This window comes from Lipotes vexillifer, unplaced genomic scaffold (genome assembly GCF_000442215.2).
Source record: "Lipotes vexillifer unplaced genomic scaffold, Lipotes_vexillifer_v1.1 scaffold236, whole genome shotgun sequence".
Classification (NCBI taxonomy): domain Eukaryota; kingdom Metazoa; phylum Chordata; class Mammalia; order Artiodactyla; family Lipotidae; genus Lipotes; species Lipotes vexillifer.
In genome coordinates, this window is record NW_006773295.1 from 636028 (window position 1) to 657591 (window position 21564).

The following is a 21564-nucleotide window of genomic DNA, read 5'->3' on the forward strand; positions in this document are numbered from 1 at the left end:
TTTCCCTCTCTTTTAAGAGAGATAGAAGAAAGGAATGATTCACCCATGTAATCAGAGTTCTCACATCTTTGTTAAAGGAAATAAAAAATCATCCAGGAATCTTAGTGTATCTTCCATGTCTATTCATACATAAGAATGGACTTTAGGATTTTCTAGACTTAATTTGATGCATGATGTGGCCATTCTCTCATTTCAATATGATTTGTGGGGGGAAAAAGCTGGAAAAGGGAAAGCAAGATAAGGACTGGTGGAGGGCATTTAAGGAAATTCAAAAAATGAGATTAGGGCTTCCCTGTGGTGCAGTGATTGAGTCCGCCTGCCAATGCAGGGGACGTGGTTTCGAGCTCTGGTCCGGGAAGATCCCACATGCCACGGAGCAACTTAGCCCGTGTGCCACAACTACTGAGCCTGCGCTCTAGAGCCCGCGAGCCACAACTACTGAAGCCTGCGTGCCTACAGCCCATGCTCCGCAACAAGAGAAGCCACTACAATGAGAAGCCTGCGCACTGCAATGAAGAGTAGCCCCCCCACTCGCCGCAACTAGAGAAAGCCCACGTGCAGCAACGAAGACCCAACACAGCCAATAAATAAATAAATAATAAATTAATTAATTAAAAAATGAGATTAGTATCTAATTTCCTTTATCCCAGTTAAAGCTGTTAACTGCAAGATGGATTGACTTGTATATACTTATTAATGTTTTGTATAACATGTGATGATTAATAAGGAACCCAAAAGGGCCTAATTAGGGGAAGTCTAGGATTTTGTCTATTTGTTTATTTGTTCATCTATGACTGCTGATATTCTGCTCATCCTTCTATGCTCAGCTCAAGTAACACCACCTCTGGGGAAGCCCTCCTCTACCCCTCCTAAATTTTTGTATGTCTCTCCTTGAGGCCTCTGCTCTGGTCAGCATTTTGTGTTAACTTTATTATAGTCCTTATCACATTCTTGCATTAATGTATTTTGGAATTCTTTGTGTTGAGCACAGTGCCTGGCATATAATAGGTTTCTAACTAGATAAGGTTAGCCTTATTTATTGTTATATTTATAAGAATTATTTATTTTTTTCACAGTGTTTTTCTGTGATCCTTTGAATCTTGAACTGCTACGGTTGGAACGAATCATTTATAATTTTCCAAAGTACAGATGGGTGTCATATGATTTCTAAAATACATATGTGATTTTCTAAGTCTCAGTGTCCATATCTGTAAAATGGAGAGCTGCTTATCTTACAGGTAGTTGAGAATGTCACTTATTAGCTGTGTGATCATGGCAAATGATCTAAGCTTATTGAGCCCATTTCCTTGTCTTTAAATTTGAGTTATTGTGAGGATAGATGTGATACTCCATAAAAACTTCACAGAGCAGTGTCTGCTAATGATAAGCACTCAATGATAACTATTATTATTAACACTGAAATGAAATATTAACAATGATTTATATTAATAAATGACAGTGAAATGAATTGCATGAGGAAGTGCTGTAGAGTGATACTAAATGTAAAGTATTGTCATTATTATCATTATTAGGAGATTGAATAAGAGCCATAAATAAATTGATATTAATACTTGAATAAGAACTATAACTGGAATTCAATAAAGGAATTCCACAGGTATTCCAACGTTTGGATGCATTATGAGTGGTATATATTATTATTAGTGTACTAAGACCAAAACCTGTACTGCAAGTCCCATCATCCTGTAAGATCTCTCACACATTGAGGAGGAAAAAAAAGGAAAACAAACAAACAAACAAAACCCATTGGACCCGGATGTAGGCAGAAAACTACATTTCCCAGCGTGCTTCACGCTCACATCTCCACTATATATAGTTCATCCGGGTTCTTCGAGATGCTGTTTGGCGACTCGTCGCCATTCCCGGAGCAGCTCGGCCTCGGCCCAGAGGCGAGTGTCGGTTTCTGTGTCGGAGACACTTGTCCCCGACACCAAGACAGCAAGCCCTCTCCCCTGCCCCGCGGCGGGAGAGCGTGTCCGGCCGGCCGGCGGGGCTCGCGCATCCTCCCTTGCCTCCCCTTTCCCCGCAGCCTCCGCCCCGCCAGGCCCGGCCCGGACCTCCGAGCCCCGGCCTCCTCCTCTTTCTCGGTCACCGCCGCCGCCGGGGTCAAGAGCCCCGCCCGCCGCTTCTCCTTCCAGTTTGAGAAGCCGAGGAAGGAAACAGGGAAAAATGTCGCCATGAAGGCCGAGAACCGCTGCCGCCGCCGACCCCCGCCGGCCCCGAACGCCATGAGCCTGGGTCTCCGCCGCGCCCGCTCCGCTCCGACTGCCGCCGCCGCCGCCAAGGCCCCCTTTGATGCCGCAGAGCTCCCCCAGCGCCGCCGCCACCACCTCCGACATGGACAAGAACAGCGGCTCCAGCAGCTCCTCCGCCTCTTCGGGCAGCAGCAAAGGGCAACAGCCGCCCCGCTCCGCCTCTGCAGGGCCGGCCGGCGAGTCTAAACCCAAGAGCGGTAAGGGCGGGCTCCTGTGGCGGTGGGCAGGGGGCGACTGCTCCTAATGGTGGGGAGGATCCTCGCTCGTGTGCCAGCTGGGTCACCCAGGGACAAGCTCCGCTTTCTACTATTCATATCTTTCTCTTTTCCATGGCTCCCATTACTTCTAGTTAACACTTAATGAGAACTGTACAGCGTGGTTTTAGTACATCCTTGCAGTAAAGCTCGAAATAGCTCGGTGAAGTAGATGCTATTCTTATCCCCATTTTGCGGATGAGGAAATTGAGGCTCAGAAAAGGTGAGGTCACCAGCTAGTATGTGTAGCAGGCCTGAAGACCTGGTTTGTCTGACGCACCAGCGTACGCTTTTAAAACCACTAAGTTCATTTACTCTTAATGTTGAATTAGAATTGGGTAGTGTTCAAGTTTAAACGGTAGGGTGGGGCCCAGAGATTTGTTAAACTCAAATCTCATGTTGAATAACCTGGTCCCAGATCTTGCCAGATGAAGAGGACTCATCTTTGAATGGCTTTGTTTAGTGTGGAGTAGGGGTTAAGAGAACAGTCTCTGGATTCAGTCTTTTTAGGTTTGCCAGACCTTGAGTGAGTGTCTCAGTTTCCTTACCTGTAAAGATGGAGAAAATAAATTAACTTATGAAACAAATGAACTAATGCTTAGGAGAGTACCTGACACCTGTTATGCACCAAATGCACAACATGTCTATTTCCTTGTTAGACTAGGATGGTGTCATCTTATGGGGAAGATTTTGTCATTTCTGTAGTCATGCCTCTCAATATTAAATATGACCATCATGATGATAATAGCTACCATTTATTGAGGGCTTACCATGTGCCAGGTACTGGGCTAGGCTTTTACCTCTTTTTTCAATACTCCAGTCACCTGTCCAGCAGGGTGGAATTGTTCACATCTAAAGAAGGAAAAAGGTGAGAAGCCAGGAGGTCTGGAGTTGAATGTCTTCATCTTACTTCAAAGCTCTGCTCTTTTGTATTTTGGTTAAATTAGCAGTAATAGGAAACGTTTTCAGTGGGAATAGTGGGGATATGTGGCAGAGAGGGGAACATTTGGAGTCCCCAAATGTGGAGCTCCAGTTGTTTAAAACTTCCAAGATTAAGAAAACTGCAAGGCTGACTTAAAAACCAGAAAAACAACTGTAAGGCTGAGTTGAGTTCAGAGTTTTTCTGCTCCATATAGCAAACTTGTTTACCGGGTACGTCAAGGTCTTCCAGAGCTTGCTTTTGGAACCCAGGTGGAGACCAGTTGTCTTGATAAGAATGAATGCTTTAAATATCTAAGCAGGGATAAGTGTAGACTCTCAGGCCACGTCAGGCAGTATTATGTAGACTAATTTTGGGGTTTTGCACATGTGTAGGTTTATCGGAGATCTCCCCTAGAGATAGAGGTTTGCCAGTCCTCTTGGCCAGTGTTGGAACTAGTTTAGAACAGTCTGCATATTTTTCAGTATAGCTGATAAATAACTTTTGCATTCTATTCCTAGATGTTAAAGATTCTGGTTCTCCAGCTATCTTAATTCTCAACTAATTTTTCTGGGGCTCCTGTTTAAGCCACTAACTTACAGTCATGAGTCAGTTGCAGTGAATGCCTTAAGTTGATTTATTATTCAGTGAAGCAGTAGGTGAAAGTTTGCCCCAACTCAAACAAAATAATACAGCAACAAAACTGAGGTATGTAAGACATTTTACTTGTATTGTCCTGACTTTGAATATGTTGATTAGTGGAACTAACTCTCATTACCCAACAGGATGATACAGAATTCTATTGTGGTTTGACCAAAGCAAATATTTGTCAGTGTTAACATTTCAATCAGACTTGTATAGAGTAAGTATTAATTGCTGGGTTCATTCTGACTGAAGTGAATTTTTTTTAAGCAACTACATAAAGGGACTTCCCTGATGGTCCAGTGGTTAAGACTCCACGCTTCCACTGCAGGGGGCACAGGTTCCATCCGTGGTTGGGGAACTAAGATCCCGCATGCCATGTGGCATGGCAAAAAAAAAAAAAAGAAAAGAAAAAAAGAAACCCATAAAATACTCTTTTTTTTTGGCCGCTGCTGCCATGGGGCATGTGGGTTCCTTAGTTCCCCAACCAGGGATGGAACCCGTGCCCTCTGCAGTGGCAGCATGGAATCTTAACCACTGGACTGCCAGGGAAGTTCCCCTCCCCCGCAAAAAAAAACTCCATAAAATACTTCTAAAAACACTATTCACCTTATCAATTGAAAGCTTCTGAGGAAGGAAGTAAAAACTCACAGAAAGGACTTTTGCTGGGCTTTATGAAATACACAGGTGTGCCCTCTGGTAGCATTAGTTTTTGTTTAATGTGTTTGTAAGAGAGCTTGAATATGTTAGCCATTGCTATTGCCTACTTTTCTGGCTACTGCTATGTATATTCCCTTAGCAAAAAGGAAGGATAGGCCTGTAGCTAAATAGAGTTCGTCATCAACCATAATCACCTGTTTGCATTTAGGAACAAATTCAAAGACAGTAAATAGAGATTAAAAATGGTTTAGGAAACTAGATATTGGCTAAGGTTGAGCTGAAAGGTAGCATATACTGCCTTAAGAACATTACAACTAAGACTAATGCTACCATAGCAGATATTGTTCAGGACCTCTTACACAGTGACTTCTACTTCTAGATGGCTGCTGTAACAAAAGAGTAGATTGAAATTTTGCATAATTCCGTAAAAAGATTTCTGTAGGATTTCAGAAGCTGACTCAACACTTAATGTACTTGATTCAGCTGGAAATTGTTGAAGGGACCTCTTGAGTTTCATGGTACTGAGTTGAAGGAAGAACAGGAAAGGTGAGGTGAAAAGACATGACTTACAACTTGTCTTTCTGTTGTTAAAGTAACAAGAACAAGAGTTTTTCAGTTTTTAAATATTTAATTCCCTTTTCCACTCTCCTTTTCCTACCTCACATGAGAAAAAAACCTTTGGTTTCTAATTCTCTAAACCATGTGTGTAATAAATGGTCATTTGCTTTCTAGTTACATGATAAATATACTTGAGTCTTTGTTCCTGCGACTGGCTTAGGTTTGCCCTTCATGCACACAGGAAATAAGTACATTTGGCTAAAAGGATTTACTTGATCTTTCTGGCCAGGTTGGCATACCACTGTTTCTTTGCCTTGGCTAATTGCTTCAGACATTTGCATAATACTCCTTTTCTTGGATCTATTCCTACAGTTTTGTTCCAGTAGGGCTAAGATGTAGTTCTAAGAACGTTCAACAGTAGATATCCCAGGAATGTAGCCCAGAAGAGAGAGGTGGTTTAGAGTTTGGGGAAAGTTGTTTAGAAAGAGCAAAGAGGGACTTCCATGGTGGCACAGTGGTTAAGAATCTGCCTGCCAGTGCAGGGGACACGGGTTCCATCCCTGGTCCGGGAAGATCCCACATGCCACAGAGCAGCTAAGCCCGTGTGCCACAGCTCCTGAGCCTGCGTTCTAGAGCCTGCGAGCTACAACTACTGAGCCCACATGCTGCAACTGCTGAAGCCCACGCGCCTAGAGCCCGTGCGGCACAACAAGAGAAGCCACTGCAACTAGAGAAAGCCTGTGCACAGCAACAGATCCAACACAGCCAATAAATAAATAAAAATAAATATTTAAAAAAACAAACAGTAAACTGATATAAAAAAAAAAAGAGCAAAGAAAGTAAAAAGAGGCAAGAGAGAGACCTGGCTGTTTTGGGGCAAACAATGGACCCTGACCTGGAACCAGTCTCTTGCCCCATCCTTCTGGGTGGGGGATGGTACTGCCATGGAGGTTAAAGGAAGGTCAGGTATTATGAAGCAGTTATTTTGAGGTTGGTGGTATGCAGCACTGTCCTGACACTCTTCCTCTTATATTCCGGTACCAGAAGCCAGGTTACTAGGGTAATCTGCTCTGAAGAAAGCCTCTGAGCTGTAAATCGACTTGGAGGTTTTGATGGCTTTGAAAATTGAGGTGACTTAAAGCCTTCAATAAACACCATTTAGGGAAGTTAAAAGAATTTCCAGGCTGGTTGGCTTGAGTCCTTGGTTTCTATGGCTTTTTGAAAGTCTAATAGGTGCTCTTGATAGGAATTTTAGATTTATTAATAATAGGCTTTCAAATAACAGCAACTATGTGCCAGCCACCATGGTAGGCATTTTACAGAAGTTTTCTCTTAGTCCTCATGACTCTCTGAGGAGGGAGGGGAGAGGATTAGCCCTATTTTACTGACAAGAAAACCAGGAGTTAGAGTAATTGTCCAAGTAAATTCCTAAGAAGTCCCAGGCAATATTACTAAATACACTTTATATAAATTCACTTAACAAGCAAGTAACTTATTGGCACATGTGTCATTCCTGATACCCCCCTCTCTCTTCCTTTCATTCAGAATTAATAATTTCAGCTGGACTCAGTTATCAGTTGATTCTGTAGTAAGGCCATATGTTGCCCATCCAGAGGTGCTTTTCAACCGCTTTGGACGATGGGTAAGCAACTTGCTTGTGACATGGCATGAATCAGCAGCAGAAACTTCCTGGCTGGTATTCTGATCTCTAGACTGTCCCACCTGTTACAACTACAGCTAGAAATGTTGATGATGCCAAATTTTTTAACTGAAAAATTTATGGCCTGTTATTTGGTAATTGGGGGAAGAGACTGAAATATGCTTACTGTTACTTGGTGGAGACCTTTCTCTTAGGGAAATGTGGGACAGCTGAGACACAGTGGATTAAGTTTTCAAGTCTCCTGTGTTCTGGATTTGAGCCATTTAACTAATGGTCCATTTTGGAATGTGTCTTGATAGTTTTTGGCAGTTCTCAGCTCTGGGTGTGCATTAGAATCTCCTAAGGACTTTTTTTTTTTTTAAAATAAGGATGTGTGGGGCTCCTCCCTAGCAATTCTTTCTGATTCTTTAGGTCTGGTTTGGGCCCTGACATCCATAGTTTTAAAAGTCGCTGCAAATGATTCTCTTGTGCAGCCAGGATTGTAAACAACCACTTTGAAATTTAAAACTTTGAACAGAGAATATGTGTGTCCTAGGAACTTAGTTTGACTTTTTTGTCTGTTTTCCAAAATCTAAAGCAGTTCACCTCATTGATATCTCCTATTAGAGAAGGAGGACAGATTCAACCCCCAACTTATTCACATGTATATTCTGGCAAGTTGCCTCAGAAATAGCACTCCTGAGTTTTATCTCTGGGTCCCAGGCCTAACTGTACCTTCAATCTTTAGCTGCCTGGGTCTAGAGATAAGAGCCAGCCTCTCACTGTAGATGTCTGACTTCATGCCTGTAGGTAAGTGAAAGACAAGATGAGGGAGTGGATTTTAGCAACTAAAATCCTGAATCCTTATGTGGTCAGTTGTTGTAATGTTTTAGAAGTGAGCAGTTCACTCTCAGCAGTTCTGTAAGCATTATGAAACCATTTCCTTGCCAGTGTGGTAATAAGTGAAGAAATGAACACAGCCTTCCTCCTCCTGAGTGCCAGGTTACATTCTTGAGCCCTTGAAGTGTAGAATCTGGCTTTACCTAAATCTGTGCAGTCTGAATCTATTAGGTCTTGAAAACAACAGGGTCAAATGCAGGGTCATCTGAAGTAGTCTTAGATGATAAGGTTTGGGGAGCATATGTTTTCTGCATATGCCTATCCTCTTCATAAAACCTCATTTCTTTTCATGGTAAAGTTAGCTGGGGTTCTGTATCCCTCTGAATTTTCTGTTAATTTGAAATCTTACTACAAACTAATTCCATGGGATGAGAGCAAGGCAGAATTTGAGATCTGAAGCTTCATTTTCTAATTGTTACCACTGATGCTGTGTCTGACAGTAACTGTTGCGAACTGAAGTAATAGGTAAAAGTCTAGTTCTTAAATTCTAACTTTTAAGCTCTGGTCACTTTCCCTAACTGGGATTTGAAAGATGACTGGTAGGAGTGAAGCCTAGCCTGGCGGTGTTTCTTTGACCATCTGTTCTGTTTACAGTGCTGCCATCTCACATGACTGGTGAGGTTTGGAGAGGATGGCATACCTCTCATTTATGCCATGTTGCTGGCAAACTGAGTGTGAAGTGGTTGCTTCGAAAATCTGGACTCTGGTTTATCAGCTGACATTTCCTTTTCCCTGAGGATATGCTTCACCTTGAATTTATTTTTGTTTGCTGTAAAAGAAGCTGGTCACCTTGTCTAGAAATAATTTATTGTAGGTACTTACAGTTTTTTGATTATCCAAATTATTAGTATACAGAACAGTAATTCTGTTTACTTAGGTCAGAATTTTAACTTTTTTTTTTTTTTTCCGATACGCGGGCCTCTCACTGTTGTGGCCTCTCCCGTTGCGGAGCACAGGCTCCAGACGCGCAGGCCCAGCGGCCATGGCTCCGCGGCATGTGGGATCTTCCTGGACCGGGGCACAACCACTGCGCCACCAGGGAAGCCCTTAGGTCAGAATTTTAGAGGGTGAGGACTGAGCACAAGAATCCCTTAAAAGCTCATCTGGGTGATTCCTACAAACTGTAGGATTGAGAACCACTGTTTTAGGCCAACGTGAATAGCTTCATTTCCCAAAGGTAAATGTCATTAACAGCCTGCTCTGTTGCCTTTCCAGACATGTTTCTATTAATTATATATTTTTTAACATAAATAGGATTAAGCTGTATTTTGGCAGGTGGGAGGGTTGTAGTTTCTGAGGCTCATGCTGGAGTCTTTTTTTTTTTGGTGGTACGCGGGCCTCTCACAGTTGGGGCCTCTCCCATTGCGGAGCACAGGCTCCGGACGCGCAGGCTCACCGGCCATGGCTCATGGGCCCAGCTGCTCTACGGCATGTGGGATCTTCCCGGACTGGGGCACGAACCCATGTCCCCCTGCATCAGCAGGCGGACTCCCAACCAATGCGCCACTAGGGAAGCCCTGGAGTCTTCTTGACTTTATAAACTACCACCCCTTTAAAGTTTGAGGGTAAGCCTAATGGATTTCTTCATTAAAAGTCCCCCCAACTTCTGTTTTCTCTGTTTTTGCTTTTAAAGCCATTAAAGTAGGGTACAGACTTGATTTGGTCAGATTTCTGTGTTGAAATAAGGCAAGATGGAGTGAGTGAAGGGACAAGAAAAATTAGTCTTTTTTTGTCCAAAGACTAATTTGGGTACCTTTCACCGTTATTTACTTGGTATGGGTCTCAGGTTCTCAGATAGGTTTTATTTGCCTCCTCTCCCCTGCTTTTTTTTTTGAAAGCTGGTAAACTTTGGCACATGTTAAATGTGTCTGGGGGCTTCCCTGGTGGCCCTAGTGGTTGAGAGTCCGCCTGCCGATGCAGGGGACGCGGGTTCGTGCCCCGGTTCAGGAAGATCCCACATGCCGCGGAGCGGCTGGGCCCGTGAGCCATGGCCGCTGAGCCTGCGCATCTGGAGCCTGTGCTCCACAATGGGAGAGGCCACAGCAGTGAGAGGCCCGCGTACCGCAAAAAAAAAAAAAAAAAAAAAAAAAAAAGTGTCTGGTCAGGGTTCTTTGTTCAATTTGGACAAAATAATCTATGCAGTTCAGCTCCGCAGTAGAAAAAGTGGGGCAAAGAATACAAACGAGCTCTTTACACAAAATGCAAATGGTTAACAGACTGAAAAAATGTTTGTTGCTAGTCATCAGAGAAATTCAAATTTGAAACAAATTATTTTGACCCTTCAATTTAACAGTTTATTCAACTCAGTATTATAAAGAATGTAGTAAACTAGATGTTCTGTCTTATACTGTTAGAATATAAATAAATTGGTATGGTTCTGGAAAGCAACTTGAGGATGTGTGAAAGGCTTTATGATCATACTTAATCTGCTAATTCTACTTTGAGAACTTGACATAATTATACACACAGGCCTCTGTATAAAGAGGCTCCCAATACTATTATATTAAATAAAAAGTCAGAAGCCACCTAAATGTACAACAAATTGGTTATGTTACGCCGTAAGCATATGGTAGACAACAGTGTGGCCATTAATCATGTTTTTGAAGCCTAGGGGTGCATGCAAATGCTCATGAAGTAATAGGTGGAAGACAATAAATGTTATATGCCTGTCATTCTGTGGAAGATGTGTGATGAGTGTATAAAATGGAGAATAAAAGGAAATTAAACACTTCATAGGTTGGTATTCCATGGGCACTGGCGAATTTATTCTTCTGGTTTCCAAAATTGAACTTATGTTCTTGTAATTGGAGAAAAAAAGCAAGAAACAGTTTTTAAAAGGGTATAACTTCACGCTGATATACTCTTAGAGTCCAACTTCTTTTGTTTTGTCAATTTAATAGCTTCTCAGTTTGACCTCTAAAACGTATGTAAATATTGTTTTGCTTTTGTGCCTTCTGTGTATCCGCTAAGACCTAGGCCACACCATTGCGGTATAGGGTCTAGCTGTGTTGTAGTAATTTAAGAAGAATGCCTTCTGTCCTGCCTCCAGATAAAGTACTTTTCCTTAATATAGATATGCTGTTCTTTTTCTGTCACTCTGTCTGAATGGACTTTTATCAATACAAGAGCAGTGATTAAGCTCTGTTATAAAGAAAGACATTGTGAACTGAGAGTCTATGTGGTTTGATCTATATTGTGTCCCTCCTGAGGGAGGGACCCTTTAGGCTTCATTCCAAAAAAATTTTTTTTTTTCACCTTACTGTGTAATGTCGTGCGGAAAACACTGATGCTCTGGCCCAACCCAGATTTCTTGGAGGTCATGGAAGGGCCCACTTACCTTTGTTTAAACACAATTTTGTTGGGAGGTGGAGAGCAATTCGCCAAGTATATGTATTGTCTCTTAACTAATTTTTTCACATTTCTTGCTTTCAGATGGAAAGAACTCAAGTGGATCCAAGCGTTATAATCGCAAACGTGAACCTTCCTACCCCAAAAATGAAAATTTTATCAACCAGTCCCGTCGCTCCAATTCACAGAAAAGCAAAACTTTTAATAAGATGCCTCCTCAAAGGGGCGGCGGCAGCAGCAACAAACTCTTTAGCTCTTCTTTTAATGGTGGAAGACGAGATGAGGTATGGAATTTTAGAATGTCCTTTCTAGAACATAAGCATGAGGTCTGATCCCCCTATCCCCAGTTTATTAGTGGTTGGGAAGGGGTGGGAGCAAGAGGTTCCCCCCCTTTCTGAATTACTTGAGTAGTTGAGGATTAACTAGGTTTGGAACTTTGCCTCCTTTCTTCCCTTGAAGGTTATGAACATTTTCTTGGAAGACATTGTAATTATGGATTGTGAGAAATTATAGCAAATTTCGGGTACCTTAATTTGTATCATCCTTTAAAAAAATTTTGTGTCATCCTTTTATTATCACTCTTGATTTATAGGTACACTTTGGAATATTTAGGTAATAAAATGGCATTAATTAATGACATTAATTTGCCCAATAGTATCTAGAAAAATGTAAAATGCTATATATTCTTAGTCCCAGGTACTCTGATTTTAGGAGTTTCTTAGATATCTTTCTGTAAGTGCATAAAGACTCATGTACAAGGGAGGTCATTGCAACATTGTTTGTAGTTGCACAATTTAGGAAACAAACTAAATGCTATCAAAGTTAAATACATTATTGGTTAAATATATTATCCTGTTTGAATGTTGCATACTATGTAACCAGTATACAACAAGATTTAATGGATGCACTAATGGAAGAATTCATTCACTCACCAGAAATTTATTCCTCACCTACTATGCACTAAATATCATTTAGAGTTTGGAATACAACATTGGGTGGAGCTTATAATCTAGTTTGGGGAGACGATAAACAAATCGTTATGTAATAAATACAATTATTAAATTAAAAAAAAAGTAGACTGAGAGCGGTAAAGGAATAGAGAGTAACAAAGAGTAGTTTTAGGAGGTGGCTAAGGAAAGCTCTGAGGACTCTCTGAGTCCTGAATGAAGCAAGGGAGCACACAGTAGAATTTGAGGAAGGATGTGTTAGCAAGAGTGAATTTACAAGTACAAGGGACCAGAGATGGTAATGTTTTTCGTGTGTTTGAGGTAAAGCAAATAGGCTACCATGGGTGGAGAAGCAGGAAATGAAGCCAAAGAGTAAGACAGAGGGATCAGATCACATGGGCCCTTAAAGGACTTTGGCTTTTGTTCAGAGAGATGGGAAGCTATTGGGGGGCTTAAGAAGAGAAGTAAGGTAATCTGACTTGGAATTGTAAAGGGGAGAGTGGAAGCAGGGAGACTAGTTAGGAGCTTATTAAGATATTCCTGGTGAGAGTGATTGAAACAGAATTATAGTGATGAGAGGGGATCATATTTGGGGAGATAGTTGCAGGTAGAGCCAGCAGGATTTTTAAATAGATTAGATGTGGGGTTTGAGCAGAGAAATAAATGACTAGTGTTTTTGGTAGGGGCCCAGTTCAGGTACCGTTTGCTGAAATGGGGGCAAGTTCAAGAGGAGTACAGGGTTTGGGGATGGGGAGGGAAGGGGGATGTTTAGATTAGATTAAGAATTGTCATTTGGAAGTGTTATATTTGCCTTGAGGTGCCTGTTGGATCTCTGAGTATAGATAGGCTGTTAACTGAGTCGAGTTCAAGGAGGAGACCCTGGCTCGAGAGCTGTCCATGTACACTTGGTATTTGCAACTATGGAACTAAGTGGGATCATTAAGGAGTGAGCGTTGCAAAAAGGGAATAGATTCAAGGACTGAACCTGGAGTCAGGATGATAAGGAACCAGCAAAGAGGGTGGAAGAGAACTGAAAGCCATTTGGAGAAATGGCTTGTTTTGTCCTGTGCTGCTGTTAGGCTGGGTAAGAAAATTCAGATGGAAGGTTTTGACCATTAGATTTGGAAATGGGAAGGTAGTTTAGGTTTTTGGCCTTGCGCTGCTTTGGTGGAGTTGTAAGGACAAAAACCTGATCGGCATAGCTTTAGAGAGGATAGGAAGAAGAAACAGCAAGTTTAGATAGTTACTTTCTAGTGGTTTTGCTCTTACAGGGGACAAGAGAGGTGAGGCAGTAGCTTGAGGGGAATGTGAGGTCAAGAGAGATTTTAAGCTTAGAGAAATGCAGCATATTTCTGCTAATGGGATTGTTCTGGTAAGAGGGAAAACGTGATGCAGAGGAGAGAAAGAGAATTACTAGAAGTGTCCTTGAGTTCCTGAGGAGTTGGGGTCTAGTGCACAGGTGGAGGAGTTGGCTTAGCTTCGCCAGTTCATCCACAGTAACAAGAGGAAGGCAGACTAGGAGCACGTTGGAGATCTTTTCTGATTGTTCTTACTGTCTCAGTGAAGTGTAAAAGGTGAGCCAAGAGAGGAGGTTTGGAAACCAGAGGACTGGAGGATTTGTCTGGGTGGCTGGGGGAATCCGTGGAGCACAGAAACGTAATAGGATTGCAGTATGACCGCTGGGCCGCAGAAAGGTCTACTTTAGTGAGGCTGGTTGGTATGGTGTGGTTGTGTTCTTTAGCCATGTTTACTTGCTCTGATGCCGGTGTGGATTAATTGGGAAAGTTTTGCCCCGTGAGTACAGCTGACAAAGAGAAGAGGGCAATGGAATAGGATCAGAGCCAAATAAGGAAAAAATTTGGGGGGAGGGTGTTGGATCACTGGTTTGGAGATCCCAGTGGAGGTGAAAAGTTGTTAGAATCAGAACTCACGGAAACAAGATGAGAAAGGAGTGAGTTGCTGGTAGGTGCTCAAAATTAAGATGGTGGAAGAGGTGCAGTTATTACCACTGTGGTCTAGACTGTAGAGCAGTGCCATCCAGTAGAAATGCTAAGATAGAAATGGCAAGCCAAATATGTAACTTAAAGTTTTCTAGTTGCCACAGTAAATAAGTAAAAACGATGAAATTAATGTTAATATATTTAATCCAATATAGCTAAAATGCTATTTCATGATGTGGTACTGGCCACATTTCAAGTGCTCAGTAGCCATCATATTTGGATAGTAGTGGCTGCTTTGTTATGACAGCACAGCTCTAGATGGTATGCCCATGGGAGTGGGTGGCAGAGGTAGAGTGGAGGGCAAGCTGATTGGAGGAGAGGAAGTCAAGGAACTGAGAGGTGAACGTGTTGGAAGTGTAATCAGGAATTATGATGGGCAGTATTAGAGACAGTGGGCCGTTAGTGGTAAAAAGATGAAGGTAGAAGGTTGAGAATGTGGGAGATTTTGTTGAGTGAACACGAGCTCTTATCTGAGTTTGGGGCATTAGAGTGGAAGACTGATTAGGGGAGGCAGAGCCGTATGGAGATGAGAATCTAGGGGGTGAGAGATAAGGGATGACCTGGAAGTCTTGGGCTTCCTCTGGTGAGTTACATAAACAGTGAGGGGGAGGTGTTGTCTCCCAAGATCTGTTAAGATAAAAGGAGATTGCCTAACTGTGTGATATGCCACTGTATTTAATCATAAAGTTCATATACTCTGATTCCGTATTCATAGAATATCTCAGAGGGTATATTGGTTGCCTCTGGAATAGAAGGTATCTTTGGCTGTATCCCTTTTTGTACTCTTTTTGCCCTCACCGCGAGGCATGCGGGATCCCAGTTCCCCCGATCGACCAGGGTTTGAACCCGCGCCCCCTGCAGTGGAAGCGCGGAGCCTCAACCACATGACCGCCCGGGAAGTCCGCTTTTTTGTACTCTTTAGATTTCTTTATCACGTATGTGCTAGTGCTGCTTATTAAACTGTAAATTTGACTTTACTAACAAGCAGCAAAAGCCTTAAATTTGCATTTCCTTTGACTCAGTAATTCCTACTCTACATTCAAAAGAAATAATTGTAGGTGCTCAAATGTTTGTGCGCAAAGGTCTGTCAGCAGTGTTTATCATAGCATTATTTTGTTAATGCTGGAAAAGCCATGAACAATCTGTCCTACACTAAGGCATTATAGTATACCTATCGTAATATAATGGTATATAGCTATTTAAAGTGACTCTTTAGGGACTTCCCTGGTGGTCCAGTCGTTCAAGACTTTGCCTTCCATTGCAGGAGGTGCAGTTCGATCCCTGGTTGGGGAGCTAAGATCCCACATGCCTCACAGCCAAAGAACCAAAACATAAAAAAGAAGGAATATTGTAATAAATTCAATAAAGACTTAAAAAAAAATGGTCCACATCAAAAAAAATCTTAAAAAAAAAATAAAACTGGTTTACCAAAAAAAAATGACTGTTTACTAGTATTTAGTGACAGGGCCAAGTGCCTATGACATTAAATGGGAAAGTGGGATTACAAAATGGACTAGCTGACTTATAGCAGGTACCTGTACCATTTCAGTTTGGGAACGTTAGGAGGACCACAAAAGCTCCAACACAATAAATCTTCCATCTCTGTGCGGTGGTATTTCTCATACATGGTTTCTTGTCACTTTCTAAGCTGTTTCTGAATGTGCTGATTGGATTTATTTCTGGACACAGAGCTAGTTTGTCTACATGTTCTAATTCTGTCACTTTTAATTAACAATGAATAGCAGTGTGTGTCTTAGACAGGAGGTCTCTGGCAGGATCCTGAAGCCTATGGCAGTTAATAGCTGCCTGCAGGCCGCCTCCAGAGTATAGTTCCACAGATTCATTTTGACCAGAAACAAACCAGAGAGCAAGAATGAAGGTGTAGGAGTCTTATGGGACTGTGGAAACATTAATCCAGTAAGTAAATCTTTGTGCTTCAAGATAGCTAGAGGAGTACATGCTGGGTTTTGTCATTTAATGGTTAATTGCCACTTAGGGCAGACTAAATAGTTTATAAGTAATTGTATGTTTTCTCTTTTCCACTCCCATCTAGATCTTAGGTAGACTTTTGCATTACCCCATCCTAGGAAAATTGTTTACTAAATATAAGCCTGTGTTTTATTTAGTTAATATTTTAAGCCATGTAGAAGGAGGGGTTGTGCAGGTTTCTGCTGTCATTTAGCAAGTGTCATCCTAATCTAAAATCCTCTGATTTATTCTCATTCTCTCTAGGTAGCAGAGGCTCAGCGGGCAGAGTTTAGCCCTGCCCAGTTCTCTGGTCCGAAGAAGATCAACCTGAATCACTTGTTGAATTTCACTTTTGAACCCCGTGGCCAGGCAGGTCATTTTGAAGGCAGTGGACATGGCAGCTGGGGAAAAAGGAACAAATGGGGGCATAAGCCTTTTAACAAGGAATTGTTTTTACAAGCCAAGTGAGTATGGCTACTCTTAAGAGGGAAGTGAAGTTGAGCCTTTGGGCATTTGTGGTGCAAAGAGGCTTCTTTTAAACTACTGTGGGAGAGAGGCGGAAACAGAGTTGATTCTGTCTCGTCTCTCTCTCCCTCCCTCTCTCTCTCCCTCCCTCTCTCTCTCTCTCTCTCTCTCTCTCTCTCTCTCTCTGTCTCTCTGTCTCTCTGTCTCTGTCTCTGTCTCTCTCTGTCTCTGTCTCTCACCTCGCTTTGAAAAAACAGATGTGTTTCAAGTGGATGTTCTTGGTGCTCAAAAGAAGATAATAAATTTATTTATTTAGCTTAAATAAATAAATGCTAAAATTAAATAATGCTTTAGTATCATGATGAGGTAGTAAAAGTGTTTGCTTTGGAATTGAATCCAGATTTGAATCTTGTTTTGGTCTTTGACCTTGGGTAACTTACCTAACCACTTTGAGATTCAGCTTCTCCTCTGTAAAGGAGGAGAAATTACTTAAGGGAGAATTGAGTGCCAAGTTGGAGTGCTTGGCATACATTTGCTCAAATACTGATTCTCTTTTGTTTCCTTTTGTGTGGCATTAGTTATAATTTAAGGTTTGACCTTGGATCTAGACTGAAGTAACCATTCAGTACTTTATATAAACTGGTGGGAGTTCCCTGGTGGCCTAGTGGTTAGGATTCCAGGCTTTCACTGCTGTGGCCTGGGTTCGATCCCTGGTCAGGGAACTGAGAATCCCCTAAGCCGTGTGGCTTGGCCAAAATAACCAAAAAACTAGTACTCAAAAGATTGAGTGGGGACAGTTTTTTCTACTGCCTTGAAGACTAGTGGTTTCTGGGGGTGAGGGAGGAGATCTGGCTTCCCTTCTGGTTGATGGAGCCACAGTCTCGCTTAATTTTAGTTCAGAGGAGGGCCTGCAGGCAGCTTGGCTGGGCCTGGAAGCAGAAGAAACAAGAGTTCATGGTAGACTCCTACCCGCTGAGTCTTTGGATTCCTTCCAGAGCCAGGACTTGGAACTGAGGCTGAAGTCCTAGTTTAGTGCTTCACAAAGCATGGCTGCTAATGGCCTGCATTTGATTTCTAAGTAAAGAGATGATGAATTTCTGCTGAAGGCTTGTTGGTAGATTCTGACAGTGCCTTTCACTTGTCTCTCCCTATTTTTAGCTGCCAGTTTGTGGTGTCTGAAGACCAAGACTACACAGTTCATTTTGCTGATCCTGATACCTTAGTCAACTGGGACTTTGTGGAACAAGTGGTGAGTAGCTCAGCTAAGCTTATAACCTGTTAGTGGGAGAGAGAACTAAAGAAAGGGACCGTGGTGACAGCAGCTTTTGGCTGGGTTTACTGCTGATCCCACTTTCTGCCTGGCCTTAGTGTAGACATTTTCCAAAGATCAGTCCTGGTTTCTTCTGGAGTTCATTTTGTGCTAATTGGCTCTGGCCTGCAGGACTGGGTGTTGGAGGCTCTGATGTGTAGGACAAAAGCAGTCCTGTCTACTACCTCTTCTGGGAAGAAGTAATCAGAGGAATATGAGAACTCTGGTTACCCTCCTGACCCCGGATGGACTCATTACATGGACACTGCTTCATTGGTAGCCATTTGTAGTAATCAGTATCAGATTAGGCCTTGGCCTTGTGACAGGTGAAATGAGCTACACGGCTGTACTTCTGTCCAAGCTACTGCTGTGTTTGTTCTCTCTTCTCTGTTATGGGCTCTGGGTATCCCCTTGTCACTCCTAGTTTATATGATGTAGTTTCAAAATGATGGACCCAAAGCCTGGACTCCCATTACTGTGAAAATTCATAAAATCATCTGAAAATGACATAGAAGGTCTATGAAACTTAGGTTTTATATGCATTGGTTTAAAAAAAAAGTAGAGACATACAGTATAAAGTGGAAGTCTCATTGACTCCTCTTTTGGAAATTACTGGTACATTACTTCTAGAACCTTATTGTGCCTTTTTGTATGCGTACATATAAATCTTTTTTTTGTAAATGGGACCATATGTTTATTTCTGTCATTTTTTTCCCTTTGATGTAGAACCCCCAAAATACCTGTTGGTATAGTTGTTTTAGTATATTAAACTATTATTACTGTTTCCTTTATGATTTGCTTGAAGTGCTATTGTACATATACCTGCACTGTTGAACAGTTTTGTGAAGATGTGTTCTTAGAGTTGTATAGGGATGGGGATGGAAGAGGAGAGCCTTTAACTTTGATAATCCGTAGTCATTTCTGAAAGTAGTTTAACTTGTGGTGGCATTTTGTTTCAGCGCATTTGTAGCCATGAAGTGCCATCTTGCCCAATATGCCTATATCCACCTACTGCAGCCAAGATAACCCGTTGTGGACACATCTTCTGCTGGGCATGCATCCTGCACTATCTTTCATTGAGCGAGAAGACCTGGAGTAAATGTCCCATCTGTTACAGTTCTGTGCATAAGAAGGATCTCAAGAGGTAAGACGGAGATATTTACTAGATTAGATCCCAGTCTGCTAACTCCTTGCCCTGCTACATATAAATGTCCGTGTTACAGTGTTGTTGCCACAGAATCACATCAGTATGTTGTTGGTGATACCATTACAATGCAGCTGATGAAGAGGGAGAAAGGGGTGTTGGTGGCCTTGCCCAAATCCAAATGGATGAATGTAGAACATCCTATTCATCTCGGAGGTAAGTTTGGTTAATTTTGGGGGCAGATAATGGTGGGTATATACCCTTTAAGGTTCCTTGAATATATCTTTCTACTGTCAGAGATTTAGCCTTTCAGCAAGCCATTTCTAGCATTTCCAAATTAGTCATAGTGTTCCAGTAGGTTGGGGTGGAGTTTGCAGAAAGTGGTTTCACTCTTGGTTTCAATTTGGTTCAGTTGTAAAGTGAAAAATTAAAGTACATATAAAGCTTTGTTGAATAGTGTCTGGCTCTGTGCCCAGGTTTTGGGAATTCCACAGTCAGCCAGTCTTGGCACCTGTCATCAAGGAACTCGGTGTCTCATAGAAGAGACAGACTGGTGGCCAGGCAGTTCGGATCTAGAGTGTGGGCAGTGCTTACAGTGGGGGAAGTGCAAGAGGTTGTATTCTCTGTATTCCACATGGAAATGAGCATTGAATTAAAAGTGGCATTTCAGTTTCTGGGCAAAAGAGATTTTTCAATAAACAGTATTGAAACAGTTGACTCTTATGGAAAAAATAAAATGAAATTAGATCTCTATCTCATACCATTCATAAAAATCAATTTCTGATGGATTGAAGAATTAAATGTAACCAAATCCAAAACTTTTAAAAGAAAATACAGGAAAATATCTTTATAAATCCTCAGGTTTTTTACCTGGATGGAATTTTGAACCAGGCTGAAACCATAGATGATATAAAAGAAAAAGATTGATGAATTTGATTCTATAAGAATAAAATCCAGCAAGACTCCTCAGAGTCAACAGGTGATAAATAAACTTAGGGGAAGATTTACACATTTAAAATACAGATTAATGTCCAGAACATACAGGTGTTCTATAAATTAGATGAACAGTCTAGTAGAATAGGCTAAGCATCTGGCAAAGCATTTCCAGGAACAAGATATCTGAATAACTCCAAGTATCCACAGAGGTTTAACTTTGCCTAGAGTTATGCAAATCAAAATGCCTGTCATAGTCACTCGCACACACGCACGCACATGATGAGGCAAATACAGGCATACCTCGTTTTGTGCTCCACAGATAAGAGTTTTTTTTTTTTTTTTTTAACAGATTGGAGGTTTGTGGCAACCCTGCTGTTGTCAGATGATGGTTAGCATTTTTTAGCAATAAAGTATTTTTTTAATTAAGGTATCTACATTGTTTAGACATAGTGCTATTGCACACTTAATAGACTACAGAATAGTGTAAACAAAACTTTCATATGCACTGGAAAACCAAAAAATTTGTGATCCATTTGATTGTGACGCTCACTTTATTGCAGTGGAACCAAACAGGCATATCTCTGAGGTATGCCTGTACTGGGTTTTGGCAGGGGTGGGGAATTAGGTACTCTTGTTCTTCGTAGGAGTTTAAATCGATACAACCTTGTGTGTGTGTGTGTGTGTGGGGGGTGGATTTGGTAGTATTTAAAATATGCACAACCTTTGATTCAGCATTTATACTTAAATATCATAAAGAAGTCATTTGTACCAAGGAGCATGTATAAGGATATTTTTGTTACAGTGTAATAGAAATTGGCAATAACCTAAATGTTCCACAAGAAACTTTGATTAGAGTATATCATGCTGTCGAACACGATACAGAAGGTAAAAATGAGATAGATCTGTGTATTACATTTTAAAGTCCACAAAATCTGGGGGAGGGAAATAAAGGAATTAAATCATCCATGATCCTTTTACCCAGAGGTACCCCCCAAATGTTAATTGTACAGTTTTCTTCTATGCGTGTATATTTTTGTGAGATTGGGATTGTTTTCTTCTTTGGCATCTTTTCTTTCCCCATGTAATGTGGCTATTTCTCCATGTCACTGAATTCCTCCTTCTTAGAAAAGCATTTTTAATGTTTGCAGAATTCTCTTTAATGAATATACCATCATATCATTATCTTCCTTTATTGGACTTAATAGTTGGTTGCAGCTTTTCTGATACTAAAGATAATGCTATAATTAATGAACATAATTTTTTTAGTTTTTTGGGTTTTTTTGGCTGCAACTCACTGCTTGTGGGATCTTAGTTCCCCAATCAGGGATTGAACCCAGACCCTCAGCAGTGAAAGTGCGGAGTCCTAACCACTGGACTGCCGGGGAGTTCTGAGAGCATTAATTTTTTGACTACATCTTTGGTTTTCTTAGGATAGCTTTCTTGTGTTATGGGGTCAGAGTTACAAACCTTATATTAAGGTCATTGCTAAAATTTTTTAAGGAAAACATGCTAAATCAGTCCATTTTCACTTTAGGAAAAAAGCTGTGTATGAAAGTTCCTATTTAGTCACACAGCGTGAGCTTTTTTTTTTTTTTTTTTTTT

The 21564-nt window shown here is 41.4% G+C and overlaps 1 protein-coding gene across 1 annotated transcript in view; it reads left to right on the forward strand.

Moving 5' to 3' along the window:
• Nucleotides 1-1828: 1828 nt before the first annotated feature.
• RNF10 (ring finger protein 10) overlaps nucleotides 1829-21564 on the forward strand; it is a 33098-nt gene continuing 13362 nt past the window's right edge. Inside the window, exons 1-6 of the mRNA XM_007448193.1 lie at nucleotides 1829-2470; nucleotides 11278-11477; nucleotides 16373-16572; nucleotides 17732-17822; nucleotides 18842-19026; nucleotides 19106-19242. Of these exons, the coding sequence (XP_007448255.1) occupies nucleotides 2314-2470; nucleotides 11278-11477; nucleotides 16373-16572; nucleotides 17732-17822; nucleotides 18842-19026; nucleotides 19106-19242 (970 nt within the window). The 5' untranslated portion in view covers nucleotides 1829-2313. The remainder of the gene's footprint in view (nucleotides 2471-11277; nucleotides 11478-16372; nucleotides 16573-17731; nucleotides 17823-18841; nucleotides 19027-19105; nucleotides 19243-21564) is intronic.